Raw genomic sequence first — 17131 nt, forward strand, 5'->3', positions numbered from 1 at the left:
TGTGACCATGTGTCACCCCTGGTTTTTAAGGCACACCTAATCTGAACACCTGGTTTCTTTCATCATCCCTCCATTACCTCAAATTTTAAACTTCTGCGCCATGCCTGTTCTTCTTACCTTCAAACTGAAAGATGGTTGACTTCAAGTAAGAAATGATGGAAATTATGTCAAGCCAAACCTGTGTTAATTCTTCCCTTTAGAAATTTGAAATCAATTACATGATAAAGAGTAGATGTCTACATATTGGAGAAAAGGAAGCATAGCAGATTAGATACATATTTCATGCTGAAAAGGGATTTCTTGAAAAATAATTGAATAGCATTCAAGAACCTAAAACTTTATGAAAATAAAACTTGGATTTCTTCTTTACTTTAATTTTCTTCTGAAAATTATTTAGCAGTATACAGAATCTGCCTGCAATGCAGGAGACTGGGGTTCAATCCGTGGGTGAAGATCCCCTGGAGAAGGAAATGGCAATCCACTCCAGTATCCTTGCCTGGAAAATGCCATGGACAGAGGAGCCTGGTGGGCTACCGTCCATGGGATCACAAGAGTCAGACACGACTTAGTGACTAAACCACCATACATTTTTCTCTCCAACTTCTCACTTTGAAAAGCTGGTTATTCTTAAATACATAAATGCCTAGGTTTATTCGCAAAAGAAATTTTTTCAAAAGCTTATTCATCCTGAACACAGTATCTACAGCTGTCCTGACCCTTCACTTAATGGTCATGCAGCCCATGACCACCTTCCTAGCCTCTTCTCTGTCTCTTCTCTGCTTGCACCATGTGCTTCAGTCATAATGCACTTTTTTGAGCTCCTCCATTGCATCGGCTTTGTTGTCAGGTCCAAAGTTCCTTTGCTTTTATTATTCCTGGTATTTGCACTGCATTCTTTCCTTCTTTCTTCCTCCCTCAGACATTCATAAAATCTTGAAGCTTTTCTGTCACTTTACAAATATTCTCTGACCCCAGTGTGATTTCTGTTCCTCTTTGAAGTGCTCTCACAAGAACCAGAATTTATTTCCATCTTAGCAAGTTTACCTTTATGTTGCTTCTTTGGTGTTCTCACTTCTCTGGCCCAGATGATAAGCTCATCCCATTAGAAAAATATACACAGAATAGGCAGTTTTCCCCATTTGATATATCCTGCATCAGAACATTATTTTTTCAAAGTTTTAAAAATATGTTATAAACAACAAGGTCCTACTGTATAGCATAGACAGCTGTATACAACATCCTATGCTATGCTATGGTAAGTCACTTCAGTCGTGTCCGACTCTGTGCGACCCCATAGACGGCAGCCCACCAGGCTTCCCCGTCCCTAGGATTCTCCAGGCAAGAACACTGGAGTGGGTTGCCATTTCCTTCTCCAATGCATGAAAGTGAAAAGTGAAAGTGAAGTCGCTCAGTCCTGTCCAACTCTTAGCAACCCCATAGACTGCAGCCTACCAGGCTCCTCCATCCATGGGATTTTCCAAGCAAGAGTACTGGAGTGGGGTGCCATTGCCTTCTCCGACAACATCCTATGATAATCCATAATGGAAAAGACTACGTAAAAAAAGAGCATATATAAATGTATCACTGTACAGCAGTGATTAACACGTTGTAAATCAACTGTATGTCAATAAATAAAAATAATAATGCCTCAAATTTGTATAATTATCTGCTAGGCTCTATATGAACTAGACTCCTCCATATCATCTCCTGAAACTCTTCCCTTCACTTCTACATGTCAACCCCACTGACATTCTTGCAGTGTTTCCAAGAATTGATGCCATTTTCTGCCTGGGGGAAATCTTATTTCTACCTCATCACAAACATTGTTCCCCAATCAAGAACACTGTTTATTCCCTACCTCTCCATTTCACCTGGAAAAGTTTGATTCATCTTCTGATTTCTGGACTTGGCAGAGATATTCATATACTCAACCTCAGTTAGGTCCTCCCAACACAGTCACAGTGCAGTAAGCATTTTGTTTGTAGAACATATCATAGCCTTAGCTCAATTATTATGTAGGTAATTATATTTATAATATAAATCTCCCAACTAGACTATAAGTTCCAAGGGATAGTGACAATGGCTGTCTTTCTCAAGAAACTTTTTTCGTAAATCTCTGGGGAGTTTTGAGCATGTGTTGGAACAGTGAATAATGGAGTTCAGAAAATATGCAGTGGTTCGGAAATACTGCAAGACAAGGATGTAGGGCTGGATCATAAAAGATCCTAGCTGACATGACAAAGAATTGATATTTTATCCTAAAGGCAGTCTACCGACTGAGCTAGCTGCGTGGCTAAAGACAGTCAAAATTCAACAAATGTTTATAAGCTGAAGTGATCTAATCTATGTTTTAAAGAATAAATCTGGCAGCAGGTTATATAGCTAATAAGGTAGAGACTGAAATCCAAGAGACTTATTACAGTAGATTATAAAAAATGACTATACGTGTCTTCTTGCCTCATGGGCACATCCTCTTGGCAATGTGACTTGGTGATTCTTCCTATTCTAAGCCTTTAAATTTGAGCTTGACCATGTGACTTGCTTTGACCAATGAGGCATTCAGATGTTACACTGGGGGTGGCTGGGAGTTGACTGGAAAGTCGGAGGCCACCACATGAAGTAACCTTCATTGAAGCAGTGGATTCTAACCACATTTAAATCTCCTCCACATATGTGTATATGTATAACATTCCCTACCCTCATTAGAAACAGCTCTCATTTCAGCAGTGATTCTCAGTGGTGCATACTGGAATCATGAGGTGGGAGGAGGCATATTTAATTTGATTACAGTTCTCAGGAGATTCCAACCTACTCTATGATGACAAATTGAAAGCCATGCTAGTAAATTTCATGGATCAATAAATGAATAGTTAATGTAGCTGGGGAGTTAGTAAGCACCACAAAGGAAGTAGCATTTAGCCAGATCTGAAAAGGAAGAACAAATATTCATTGGATGGAGAAGTGCAGGAATGGTATGTCAAAGAAAATAGTATGTACAAAGGCAAACCTTGTGTCCAGAATGACTGATTTTAATTTGTGAGCTCTTTGCTCTTTTATTTCTAAACAACTGGACACACACTCTCTAGTGTCTGAATTTTGCTGATAGGCATTATTATTAAGGAAATTATAGAATATATTTTGCAGAGTCAACAGTTTAGAAAGAAGTCATTCAAATAAATTATCATGACGATTGTCACCTTTCCTCAAAATATTCTTATTTTTAGGAAACTGCTTTAAAATCATCAAGTCATGTCCATCTAAATCTCATTCCCTAAAGTAAGTTCCATACAAGTAACGACAGGATTTGAGGATTATTTTACTTGCCTCCATTGTCAGTTTCAGTAACTCTAAAATCATGTTGACTTTATGAAATTTAATCTAATCATGGTTTTGTGGCATCTGTTCATAAAAGTCTCTCATGAAAGCATCAATATCAATCAAGATCTAATTCCTGATTCCCATATGTACAGAATTTTAGTATTTTCCTTAAAACACAAACATACTCCCTCACAGTAAATAAGTTTATGAATGAAATTACTGCCTTAAAATTCTTCTGTAATTCTTTTCAATGGAGCATATAGAACACCTTTTCTCACACATAATAGGATTAATCTTTAATAGCATCATCTTCTGCAAACAGGTGCAAACCCTGTTTGCCCTCAGGGAAAGACCAGTCAATGAGAAGTTATTCTGGTGATGTAATGCTTGTTAACTTACTCTTTCTCAAACATGATTGGGGAAAATGCTTTTCAGAGCATCAGACCGGTATTGAACTTAACTCTTTTCACAAACATGTCACTTAGGACAGCCTTGAAATAGTTATGCAAAGTAATTAGACTAAGAGAATTTCTTTTAAGCATTGGCATCTGTACCCATTGGCATTTGCCAGTGATAATTCCTCATATTTCTTGAGAAATCACTTACTTCCATACCCTGGTCCTTATGTAAATAGAAAAAGAATACATTAACATTAGCCAGCAGCAGCAAAACTTAGCAGTTCTTTCTCAGACATAGATCCTAATTAAAATCCAATCAAAAGCAATAGAGATCTTATATTTTTTAAATCAAATTCAACACAATCTGCCTCTCATGACTCTGTACAAATTCTATTTTCATACCTGACTAGTTATGTCAAAGATAAAAATATCTGAAATAAGTATTTGAATAAAACCAAATGTGTTCACAGTGATGTCATAAAATTCTGCCTAGTGATAATTTACAAGGCTCTGTTGACACAGCTAAATGCTCATGGAAGTCCAGAGAAGTCCTCACCCAAGACAGGTGAAGATCCATTACCCATCACATAGTCTTGATTCTATGAAGTGATTGGACAGGACAGATACATGTTGGTTTGCATAGTAAAGTGTGCAGGACAGCAGACATAGAGCCACACATTTCAGGCAGTTGTTATTTCATGTGACAGCTCATTCTCATTCCCTATTCCTCCACCTCAAGCCTCACTTTTTTAGCAAAAGAATGCAATAGTAAGCATGTTGTGAAAAACATAATTTCAAAGAGGAGGGTCATAACACCTGAGCAGACCAGTGGTTTATCTGATCTGAATTTCACCCAAGAAAGAAAGCAACTCAGACTGCTAAGCCAGCTGAAATTTAAGTGCTGACATAATTCAAAGATGATGAACTCTGAGTACTCACAGTAAAATTGGAGGTAAATTACTATATCAGAACTTTCTCCTTTTTGTTTCTTTTTTCTTAATATCCTCTTAACCCTTTGAGAAAACTGAGTTGATTTGGGGCACATGAGCCTTTCTTGGAGCTTTTCCACTTGTTCAGGTCATGGTAATACAGTTGCATTGGGATGAGGTGGAATTATGGAACCATAAAATGATTCAAGCCTGACTGTGAATAATGTCTCTACCATATTGGAGAATGATAAGTCATTTTAAGTTCAGTGAGCCACTTTCTTCAGCTATTGAAATGATAATTAAATGTCAATTATTAAAATGATGTGTATACAATTCTTGGCAAATAGTAAGTATTCAATGGATACTGCCTATGGTTATTACTATTTTTCCATATAAAAATAATTTCAAGCCACTTCACTTTTCAAAGTTGAAAACCAAATTATATAAAAAAATGATTGTATACCCAGAATGGATTCCCAATTTTGTCTGCTTCTATCTTTTAACTATGAAATAAACCATTTTGTTTTCCATTGAGTATTTACTTTGATCTTGATTCTTAATGTATCACATGATGCAGTAGTATTCTATTTTTATCTATTAATATTTCAAAGTCAGTGCTTTACAAATATATGATTTTACATGCTATCAGTATAAATAATAGCAGTACAGTACATTTCTTCTAGAGATCTGATGCAATTTTTAAAGACATTTTTCTCTAATCCTATAGAAAAGGTCCTGGAAGGCACTGTTGATACCATCAAGTTAGCTTATTCAAAAGTGAAAAATGCAGTTTGTCACCCTCCAGCTACTTATGTAGCTTGAGAATTCAGTAAATTAACTTGAACTAAATTGTTTTGATGCTGTCTATATCCAGTCAAAAACACAGACACATTTCTGCAAACTGATTTTAGATTTTAAATTTCAACAACTACTTACTTCATGTTTTCATAACTTACTGAATGCCTCACCTGTGCATGGAGAAGTTCTAAGATTAAGAAAGACAATAGTCACCCCAAAGACAGTTTCTGCCTTCTAGGGGCCAGTGTCTAATTAAAGGAACAGCACACTGTGCTAAATTTCATAACAGAGTTTGGTAAAAAGTGACTGGAAACATAGATGGTAACACTTTTAATTTAATGTTGACGGGGGAGAATTTTTGAGAAAAATTATGAACAGGTAACATTTTATTGGCTTTAAAAGAATAATAAATAAAAGGGGTTGTTTATTTGGAAAAGGTAGCAGTATATTCCAGGTGGAAGGAATAACAAGAGCAAAGGAAGGAAGGACTGAGAATTCATATTGATTTGTGAATTGACTGTTGACACAGCCTAGTGTTTCTGCAGAATAGAGTACATTGGACTGAATTATGGCCAGGAAAGGACATGCTTCCTGTATAGAGGCACATTTTGGAAAAACAAAATATTATCTCCCAAATCATAATACCCTTATCCTTTCTTTGTTATATACTATGAGACGAATCATGATGTACACTAGCGGGCTTTTTTGGTGTGTGATATCTTCAAGCTTATCTGGACTTTTCTTCAAGTAAAAGAATGTTATTCCTTTGATTTTCCTATGATTAAAAGGCCCAGATGGAGCTAGTGGTAAAGGATCTGCATGCCAATGCAGGAGACCTAGGAGAAATGAGTTAGATCCCTGGGTTGGAGAGATTCCCTGGAGTAGGAGATAGCAATGCACTCCAGTATTCTTGGCTGGAAAACACACAGACAGAGACGCCTTGCAGGCTACAGTCCATGGGGTCGCAGAGTCAGACATGACTGAGCACACACACACACATATGAGTAAAAACTTACAATATACTAATACACTTAAGATAAATGCAAATTTTAAAAATCATATTTCAAAAAGGCAATGTAAATTGTACAAAAGTAATGCTTAATTAAGATTTCAAAAACATCTACTGATTTCATGTTTGTAGAAGCATCTAAGAGTAAACTTTTAAAAGGCAATATATCTAAATAGTATGTGACTAATGAGGTCAGAGTATGCATTAAAGTATTCTGTATGCTAACTTCGTATTAAAAGAGTTACCTGGGAAAACTTCATTTTTCTTATTCACACGGTGAAACACTGAACCAGTAGGTCAATTCATAAAGCCATTCACCTGTAATATTGTGGGTGTGAGAACATTCTTAAATATAACTTGCTAAAAATTCTCTGTAATTTTCTTTGAGTATATTCACTGAAGAAGAAATCTTTATTCATACCTTAGAACAGGACTATGTGTATTTGCTCAGTTAATTTGAATATCTTTAATGTTTTTATTAGACTTGCACTGGAATGTATTATCCACATATACATGATGCTATTGTTATAACAAGGCTTTCCTGATGGCTCAGACAGTAAAGAATCTGCCTGTAATTCAGGAGACCAGGGTTCAATCCCTAAGTCAGGAAGATCTCCTGGAGGAGGGAATGATTAACCACTACAGTGTACTTCCCTGGAGAATTCCATGGACAGAAAAGCCTGGCAAGACTATTTTAATTTAACGGATGGTGCTAAACTGTTTGTATCCTGTCTTCCCTTTAGAGACTAATATCATGTATTCTAGAAATAGTTAACTGGAATTACACATAACTGAGTCAATCACTGGAAAAGATCAGTTTTCATTCCAATCCCAAAGAAAGGCAGTGCCAAAGAATGTTCAAACTACCACACAATTGCACTCATCTCAAATGCTAGCAAAGTATTGCTCAAAATTCTTCAAGCCAGGCTTCACCAGTACGTGAACCAAGAACTTTCAGATGTTCAAGCTGGATTTAGAAAAGGCAGAGGAACCAGAGATCAAATTGCCAACATCTGTTGGATCATAGAAAAAGCAAGAGAATTCCAGAAAAACATTTACTTCTGCTTTATTGATTACACCAAAGCCTTTGACTGTGTGGATCACAGCAAACTGGAAAATCCTTCAAGAGATGGGAATACTAGGCCACTTTACCTGCCTCCTGAGAAATCTGTATGCAGGTCAAGAAGCAACAGTTTGAACGGGATACCGAACAATGGACCGGTTCCAAATTGGGAAAGGAGTACATCAAGGCTGTATGATGGTCACCCTGTTTATTTAGTTTATATGCAGAGAGTACATAATGCGAAATGCCAGACTGAATGAAACTCAGGCTAGAATAAAGATTGCGGGGAGAAATGTCAGTAACCTCAGATATACAGATGACACCACTCTTATGGCAGAAAGCAAAGAATTAAAGAACCTCTTGAGGAAAGTGAAAGAGAAGAGTGAAAAAGCTGGCTTAAAAGTCAACATTCAAAAAACGAAGATCATGGCATCCAGTCCCATCACTCCATGGCAAATAGATTGTGAAACATTGGAAAGAGTGAGAGACTTTATTTTCTTGGCCTCCAAGATCACTGCAGATGGTGACTGCAGCCATGAAATTAAAAGATGCTTGCTCCTTGGAAGAAAAGCTATGACAAACCTAGATAGCGTATTAAAGCAGAGACATTACTTTACTAACAAAGGTCCACCATCTAGTCAAAGTAGTCATGTATGGATGTGGGCTCAATTCAGTTCAGTCGCTCAGTCACGTCCAACTGTTTGCGACCCCATGGACTGCAGTATACCAGGCTTCCCTGTCCTTTACTATCTCCCAGAGCTTGCTCAAACATCCAACCATCTCATCCTCTGTCGTCCCTTTCTCCTCCCACCTTCAATCTTTCCCGCATCAGAGTCTTTTCCAATGAGTCCATTCTTCTCATCAGGTGGCCAAAGTATTGGAGTTCAGCTTCAGCATCAGTCCTTCCAATGAATGTTCAGGACTGATTTCCCTTAGGATGGACTGGTTGGATCTCCTTGCAGTCCAAGGGACTCTCAAGAGCCTTCTCCAATACTACAGTTCAAAAGCATCAATTCTTTGGTGCTCAGTTTTCTTTATAGTCCAACTCTCACATCCATACATGACCACTGGAAAAACCATAGCTTTGACTAGACGGACCTTTGTTGGCAAAGTAATGTCTCTGCTTTTGAATATGCTGTCTAGGTTGGTCACAGCTTTCCTTCTGAGGAGCAAGTGTCTTTTAATTTCATGGCTGCAGTCACCATCTGCAGTGATTTTGGAGCCCCCCAAAATAAAGTTTCTCATTGTTTCCATTGTTTTCCCACCTATTTGCCATGAAGTGAGAGTTGGACCATAAAGAATCCTGAATGCCAAAGAATTGATATTTTGAACTGTGGTGTTGGAGAAGACTCTTGAGAGTCCCTTGGACTGCAAGGAGATCAAACCAGTCAATCCTAAAGGAAATCAGTCCGGAATATTCATTGGAAGGACTGATGCTGAAGTTGAAGCTCCAATACTTGGGCCACCTGATGCAAAGAAGTGATTCATAGAAAAGACCCTGATGCTGGGAAAGATTGAAGGCAAAAGGATAAGGAAATGACAAAGGATGAAATGATTGGATGGCATCACCAACTTGATAGACATGAATTTGAGCAAGCTCCGGGAGTTGATGATGGACAGGGAAGCCTGGCGTGCTGCAGTCCATGGGGTCGCAAAGAATCGGACACAACTGAGTGATTGAACTGAACTGAGTCAATCATGGGTTACAGATTTTCTTTTATTAAACTTTTTATTTTGTATTGGAGAATAGTCAACTAACAATGTTGTGATAGTTTCAGGTGTACAGCAAAGGGACTCAGCCATACATTTACATGTATCTATTATTCCCCAAACTTCCGTCCCATCCATGCTGCCACATAATATTGAGCAGAGTTCCCTGTGCTATACAGTAGGTTAGATTTTCATCATGTAACACTAACTGAGCTGCATGAAGTTTTATGCTACAGTGTTGGCCTCATGTTTTTTCTATACACATTCAATATCATATACAGAAGTGTGTGTATGTGTGTTACAGTCTGCTTCATTGTAAAAATTATTTGGGGATGCTAGAGTTATACATGTAATGTAGAAAAATTCAGTGTATTCTGTTAATTAAACAAAGAAACCCTTGGACTGAGATGGCTCTAATGCCCCAGCCGTCTACATAAGCAAATCAAAATCTAGGTCTGGAAATGCCTCAAGGTTACAAAATTGAAAGCTAAGGACAGCCTATCACAAACAGCCAACTAGGCTATAAAGCTGGGCATTAAAGCTATAACTAATAAGTGGTTTTCTTGCTTTGTTTCTACCTTTTCTCTGTAAGTCGCTCCTGTTGTTGAAAGCTTTCCAACTACTTCAGGTTTGGTGCTGCTGGATTTGACTCCATTTTTGTGCAGATAAACTCTTAAGTTTTAAAATATTCACTTCAGTTTTTACAGTTTTAACAGTTCCATATGTTTAAAGATATGAAATTCTGAGAAAAAATAAGAAATTTTTCTGTTTCCTCCATCAGCTGTTAAGAAGAAGGCTAGCTTTATCACTCCAGTTCCGGGAGGCGTGGGACCCATGACGGTGGCAATGCTTCTCAAGAACACCCTTTTGGCAGCTAAAAAAATCATTTACTAGATCACGTGAAGGAATAAAGCAAACTGAAGTCATGCTACGTATTTATTTGACAAAAGGCAAAAATCTTTATATTTTACTACAAAGCTATTTCTACATTGTATTTATTTTTTCATGGGTAGAATCATTGTGGATCAGATGATTCACACAATCTTATGCATTTCCTGCTAATATTTACTGGAATATTTTGAATGGATTTTGAGTTTTAGGAAAAAAGAAAACAACTGCAATGACACTTTGGTAACAATTGCTTGTTTTGTGAATAATATTTGTTCATAATGTTAAAACAATAAAGGGCTCATAAGAAATGCATATATTTTTGACACAAAATCACAAATTGTGTGTCTTCAACAAACACGTTGTCAGCCAAATAGGCTCCTTTGTAAAATGTAATTTAGATTTTGCCATAATCGTACTCAATTTTATATATATTTTACAGTCTATATTGTATGCTGAAAGATAGGACTAAGTTGTGTCCGACTCTTGTGATCCCATGAACTGTAGCCTGCCATCATGTTCCTCTGCCCATGGGATTCTCCAGGCAAGAATACTGAAGTGGGTTGCCATTTCCTTCTCCGGGGAACTTTCCCAATGCAGGAATTGAACCCAGGTCTCCTGCATTGAAGGCAGATGCTTTACTGACTGAGCTACGTGGGAAGCCCATATTGTATGCTGAGAAAGAGCAAAAGAGCTTACTTGCTAAAAGAAAGATAAAATATTAAGCATAAAATTTTGATCTCATATACTTCCCAAATGTACTCCCCAAGGCATACTAATGAAAAACTATGCTCCATTCAAGGAAAGAAAAATGTGCAAGGAACCCTAAAAATGCCATGCTACTTGGAAAGGTATTGATTATTTCAAATTGTGAATGACTACTTGACATAGTAAAAATTCAATAAGAATATGTTAGGCTTACATGTAATTTCTTTGTTCTCCTACAAACATATTTGAATAATACGTTCCACAAATCTAGAACTCTAATAGCAAAATATGACACAATGTGCCACAGCTACTCCCTAGGATATGACTAAAAACCTACTGCTTTTTGCCCACAGTTCTTTTCTCTTATGGCATTTGGTTCTCACAGTAGATGCCATGTTTTTAACACAATTTAAATTATAAAATACATGTGCCTGTCAGTTGAAGGCTATTTGAGACTACCCTAGGCACATAATTGTATTGTTGTCATGCCCAAATCCCAGTGTGTTAATGTACCAATAATGATTCTTACCCAATGCATGTCTTTGTGTACTCTTAATCATTTGTGTGAAAATAGACTAGATGTTTATAATTAATAATATTTCAACTGTATAATAAAATCAGTTTGGAAAGAAATACATGTCTTCTTTTTTCCTAAGCTAGAAGTTTCCTTGTTCATATACTCGTTATCTATTTCTTCGCAGCACGCTGGGGAGATGTACAAATGTCTCAAAAAGGAAAGAAAATGTTCTGTAGCCCATTCCACACTAATCTTGGTCTGATAACCTTGATAGTAGTTTTTTAATTTATTTTTGGCTGTGTTGGATCTTCGTTGCTGCACAGGCTTTTCTCTAGTTGCGGCGAGCGGGAGCTACTCTTTGTTGCGGTATGGGGGCTTCTCACTGCAGTGGCTTCTCTTGTTGCAGAGCACGGGTTCTGGGGTGGGCAGGCTTCAGTAGTTTCAGCTCCCGGGATAGGTTCAGTAGTTGTGGGGCAGCATGTGAGATCTTCTTGGACCAGGCATTGAACCCACGTCTCCTGCATTGGCGGGTGGATTCTTTACCACTCAGCCACCTGGGAAGCCGCTTGATGGTAGTTTAAAATCAAAGATCCCAAGCAAACATGTCAGAAAGGCCCTCATTAATATTTAAGTGCCCCAAATTCCCAAAACGAACAATGACTATTGCAGTGGGGTCAAGACTATCACAATAGAAGAGACTGAAATCAACTCCACATATAGCTGAGACATCAATGGATTTATAGGCAATGAAAAGAGTGAGGGGATCAGTAGATGGAAAATTACTAAGAGAACTTGATTAGATATCAAGGCTGGAAGGATTTTTGTTAAACTACCTCACCAGGATTCTTGTTAAAGTTCAGTTCAGTTCAGTCGCTCAGTTGTGTCTGACTCTTTGCGACCCCATGAATCGCAGCATGCCAGGCCTCCCTGTCCAAAAGTTAGGTCAATATAAAGGGTGGGAGAGGAGGAATTTAATCAGATATGGCAAGAGGACAAGGAACAGGACAGGGGTATTCTCTATAAACTAACAACAGATTTCTTTGCTAAAACTGAGCTCAATAGTCTAATTCGATGCCTAGTTAAGAAAAGGATTCAGAGGAGCCTAGCTAAAGTTTGGTCAAGAAGGAAGCCTTTGTTAACACATAAAGGAAATGAAGTTGGTTCATCAGTATCATAACTTTATTTATGGATATTATTTGGGATCTATAAAAGATAGATATATGATTGTCTTGTGAAAGAGATTTGTACAAGTTCCCTTCTCCTACAAGTATCTGTAAAAAGGACCCTGAAGGACTAGTGAGGACTGAATAATAACATGAAGACATGGAGGTGAGAATGAGCTTAGCAAATACATATGAAATCAAGGGCAACAGTCAGACTGAAGTGAAAAATGTATGTTGCAGAGTGGTGGAAATATAGCTGAATAATAGCAGAAATGGATTAGAAAAAGCCTGGATAAATCAGAATTTGGACTATAGTTAGTCAGTGATAGAACATGGAAGTTGAAGCCTGAAGGATGTTATCACTGATTATCATGAGAAAATTGTAAAGAGGAGCTGATTTGGAGGAGAGATAATATGTTCAGTTGAAGACATGTTGTGTTTGCAGTGATGACATAATACATAAATCAAAGTCCTAACATAATATCACTCGGAATTGAAAATAATTTATGGCTAGTGGTGAAAATTTAGGACACAGTAATGATGCTAAAGCTGAAACTCCAGTACTTTGGCCACCTCTTGTGAAGAGTTAACTCATTAGAAAAGACTCTGATGCTGGGAGGGATTGGGAGCAGGAGGAGAAGGGGACAACAGAGGATGAGATGGCTGGATGGCATCACCAACTCAATGGACATGAGTTTGGGTGAACTCCAGCAGTTGGTGATGGACAGGGAGGCCTGGCGTGCTGCAATTCATGGGGTTGCAAAGAGTCGGACATGACTGAGCGACTGAACTGAACTGAACTGAACTGAGTGTGTGTTAACCACTATATTCCTAGCCTTTTTGACCACTGTATACACCCTGCATCTTTCTAATCTTATTCAATAGTAATAGCTATCCTTAACTGAGAGTGTGCTATATGTTTTACATTTTTGAGGTTGTTGTTACTGACATTTTGCATTTGATATATGAGTAAATCAACCCATGAGGTTATGAAAAAGTCTCAGCCAAGGCCAAATGGGTAGGAAAGGTAGAACTGAAATTCAAAGAAAGGTCTGTTGGGTAATATGAGCCAGAACCCACTCTCTTTTCTATCACTCTATCCCCTCAGTTGCCCACCTCCCTGCCACCTAGAATCCTTTCTCTTATCATTATATTTCTAAATTCTACTTGCTATTTAAGATTCACTTCAAATGAAACTCATCCAAGAGAAATGCTGTGAGACTTTGACTAAGTCCCACCTCTGAACTCTCATACTCATTTATGTACACATTCATGGCAGTCATCTATCTCTACCCAGCACTGTAGTTAAGTATGTATTTTCCTTGACTCACTCTAGTTCCTTGAGGTCAGAGTCCATGTATGATTTGTCTACTTGTCTTACAAATATTGGATGTTAGAGGCATAAAGTAGTTTATGATTGAATGGGTGACAGCTGAATTCATGAGAATTACAGATTAAGTTTAGAGAAAGATAAGCAATGTGCTGGTGACCCTTTCCTGCAAATGTCCAAAAACAAATTGTGACTTTTAGTCAAAGAGCAAGCAAGAAAGAAAAAATGGAAGGATAGGAGAGGAGCGAAGAGATGAAGAGAGGAAAAGAAACTGTTAAGTGGGAGAGGGAAGGAAAAAATAAACTTAAGGGGGAGGGGCGGGAAGAGAAGGCACTTCCAGAGTTGCTTATGACTAGAGAGAGATGACAGAGAAGGTGATGGCACCCCACTCCAGTACTCTTGCCTGGAAAATCCCATGGACGGAGGAGCCAAGTAGGCTGCAGTCCGTAGGGTCGCTAAGAGTCGGACACGGCTGAGCAACTTCACTTTCACGTTTCACTTTCATGCATTGGAGAAGGAAATGGCAACCCACTCCAGTGTTCTTGCCTGGAGAATCCCAGGGACGGGGGAGCCTGGTGGACTGCCATCTCTGGGGTCGCACAGAGTCGGACACGACTGAAGCGACTTAGCAGCAGCAGCAGTAGCAGCAGAGAGAGATGAATAAATTAAAAAGACAGTAAAAATGGTCAGAGGGAAAAATGATAGACGGGCATTGTAGCTCTTCACTTTCTTTCTCATTCTAACATGCATCAAGAATACAAATATCCATATGGCCACTTTACAGTACCCACCATCCCCATTCTTCAGAATTGCTGAGGGACTCCCTGATGAGAGGACTGAAGACATGAACATTGGAGATTTCCTACTTAGAGTGTACGTGGAATCCATCAGGATGAGTCCTAGAGGAAAAGAAACAAAGGATAACTTGGAGCTATTTTCATAGGCTCAGGTGGTAGATGAGTTTATATTGATATTATAATGATATTATGTGGCTTAGTTCACCAGAGTAGAGAAACATTTAGAGAGACAGCGGTCCACTTCTCTCAGTCCAAATATGTGCAGAAGCCACGGTTCATTTAATGTTTAGATTCTTATGGTAAAGGTAATTTACTTAAATCTTGATTTTAGGAGATAATGTGAATTCCTTTAAGGTCAGTATACTGACTCCTACCAGAGGACGCAGCTGGGGAAATGGAAAGGACGCGTGACCTGGAATCCTGAACAGATTCAAGTCCCAACTCTAGGGTGTGTCCTCTGGCAAGTCACTTAATTTCTTTCGAGTCTTCATTCTTTATTTGTTATATGGGAATTAAAACAAGACCTGTTGTTTATTGCTTTCTTTACTCAAGATAGATTGAGTATGCTCTATATATTAGGCATTGGATTTGTTGGGGCCAGCCAGGATTACTGAAGACAAATTTGAGATGTGTGTGAAAACCTTCTGCAAATGCAAAGCACTGTTAAGTACCAGTTAACAGTTACTACAAAGATGTTGTTGTACTATGTCCCAGTCTTTGGAATAAAGGTATTTAACATTATTCCTAGCATCTTCCTCCTGAAACTGCAATTGGTTGTGGTTTATTTAATCCTTTGTAAATTATCTCTTCTTAAATTCTCACCAATGGCACAGAAAGTGATTATATGACTTATAATTCAAATACTATTTGCTTAGGAAAAATCATATCCAGAAATTGTCCTAATAACAGTTAAAAAGAAAACTTCACAAAAGTAGAAATATGAACTGTGTAGGCACATTAAAGTAAGCCAAGTCCTATATATTCTTTAACTTTAAAAGGATGACTCTTGTGGTAAGCGATTGCCCAAGTTATAATGAGTTCAACAAGCTCATTCTTGTATGATTTCTAAAGCCAAGTTTATATTTGAATAGTGAAAAGGATCCTTTCTGGTAAACTGAATTTGCTGGGTGGACGTGATGCAAATGACAACCTATCCGGACTTCTACAAGTTTTCAAGGTACAGAAAATATGAGCAATTGAAATTCTTGGTAGAAAACTTTAACACCTCAGCAAAACATATTTATAAATTATTTTATTATAAACTGGGCAAGTGAGAATTTATGGAAGCTCCGATTGTCACAAAAAGTAATAGCAATAATTACATATTTTGACCTTAAAAATGATACTTTAATAATCGTAAGTAGATAGGTAAGGTGAAGTCGCTCAGTCGTGTCCGACTCTTTGCAACCCCATGGACTGTAGCCTACCAGGCTCTACCATTCGTGGGATTTTTCAGGCAAGGGTACTGGAGTGGGTTGCCATTTCCTTCTCCAGAGGATCTTCCCGACCCAGGGATTGAACCCACGTCTCCCTCATTGTAGGCAGACACTTTACCGTCTGAGCCACCAAGGAAGTCTCAAGTAGAAGAATAGCAAAAAAAATGTGAATGTTATATTAAACTTAAAACTTTCTATTCATTAGATGTACCAAATTTAAATATTTTAATTTCATCTTATTGGAGATGATATTATTATTGTTATTAGTATTTTGGTGTTTTACCAGCCTAATCACTGGGGCACATTTTTAAGAACTGTAGTTCCGACTACTCTAGGGCCCTCCAAGACACAGTTGTTTACCATTCATATGATCACAACAGTAGTTCTTAAAACAATAGTTATTAACCAAAGCTGTTCCCTGATTCTCTTAGGGTCCGGGAAAAAAAAAAAAAAAAGAACTGTAGTTCCTAGAGCTTGGTAGCCATTCCATTTACTCAGAAAAATATTAAATGGCAAAAATGACATAAAGGTAAATGTTATACTCTTAAAAATAATTATTTTTACAAAACTTGAAATACTAAAACTAAGTAGCAAAAACTAAAATAGAATATTAAACCTTTACTTTTATGCACATTTAATTGTTCTCTCCTGCCACTAAATAACAAAATATCTTGATTTACAGTGCAACCCAGTCTGTCCTAAAAAGTAGTGTAAATAACTGCAGCTTCAGGGATATTTCTTTTATTAACAGGTTAAGATGTTTCCTGGTTTGGATATATTAAAAGTCCCCTTTCTTGGAATCCTGCATGGATTGCTAGCAGCTTAGGGGCTAGAACAATTCTGTTCACACCAAGGGAGCTTTGCCTGAATTCAGTTCTTTTTTGTTGTTTTAAGTACATTTACAAACATGATTATGCCCACAGGTAACAGGAAACCAGTGTTTCAAACGAAAAACTTGATCACACTACCCGATAACACAGGTATCCTGAACAAGTGCACGAACGCCCCAAGGCTTCATGCTGCTGCCAGAAGGACATATTTTTTTGATTGCTAAGAACTGCCAGATG

At 37.8% G+C, this 17131-nt stretch overlaps 1 protein-coding gene and 1 long non-coding RNA gene across 6 annotated transcripts in view; one reads left to right on the forward strand and one right to left on the reverse strand.

Moving 5' to 3' along the window:
• Positions 1-17121, forward strand: part of MTHFD2L (methylenetetrahydrofolate dehydrogenase (NADP+ dependent) 2 like) — a 151505-nt gene extending 134384 nt beyond the window's left edge. For 3 of the 4 annotated variants that reach the window (XM_061420464.1, XM_061420468.1, XM_061420469.1), the window contains one exon: positions 16988-17121. In XM_061420464.1, coding sequence (XP_061276448.1) covers positions 16988-17118 — 131 coding nt within the window. In that variant the 3' untranslated portion in view covers positions 17119-17121. Of the gene's footprint in view, positions 1-10006; positions 11455-16987 lie in introns of those variants that run through there. The other variant, XM_061420466.1, reaches the window with a different exon arrangement.
• The window catches only part of LOC133249705 (uncharacterized), a 69900-nt gene continuing 62912 nt past the window's right edge, over positions 10144-17131 (reverse strand). The window contains exons 3-4 of one of the 2 annotated variants that reach the window (XR_009737065.1): positions 14623-14730; positions 10144-11903 (exon numbers count right to left, since the gene is read on the reverse strand). This is a non-coding gene — a long non-coding RNA (uncharacterized LOC133249705). Of the gene's footprint in view, positions 14731-17131 lie in introns of both variants that reach the window. The other variant, XR_009737064.1, reaches the window with a different exon arrangement.

The sequence above is a fragment of the Bos javanicus genome, chromosome 6, assembly GCF_032452875.1.
Source record: "Bos javanicus breed banteng chromosome 6, ARS-OSU_banteng_1.0, whole genome shotgun sequence".
Classification (NCBI taxonomy): Eukaryota; Metazoa; Chordata; class Mammalia; order Artiodactyla; family Bovidae; genus Bos; species Bos javanicus.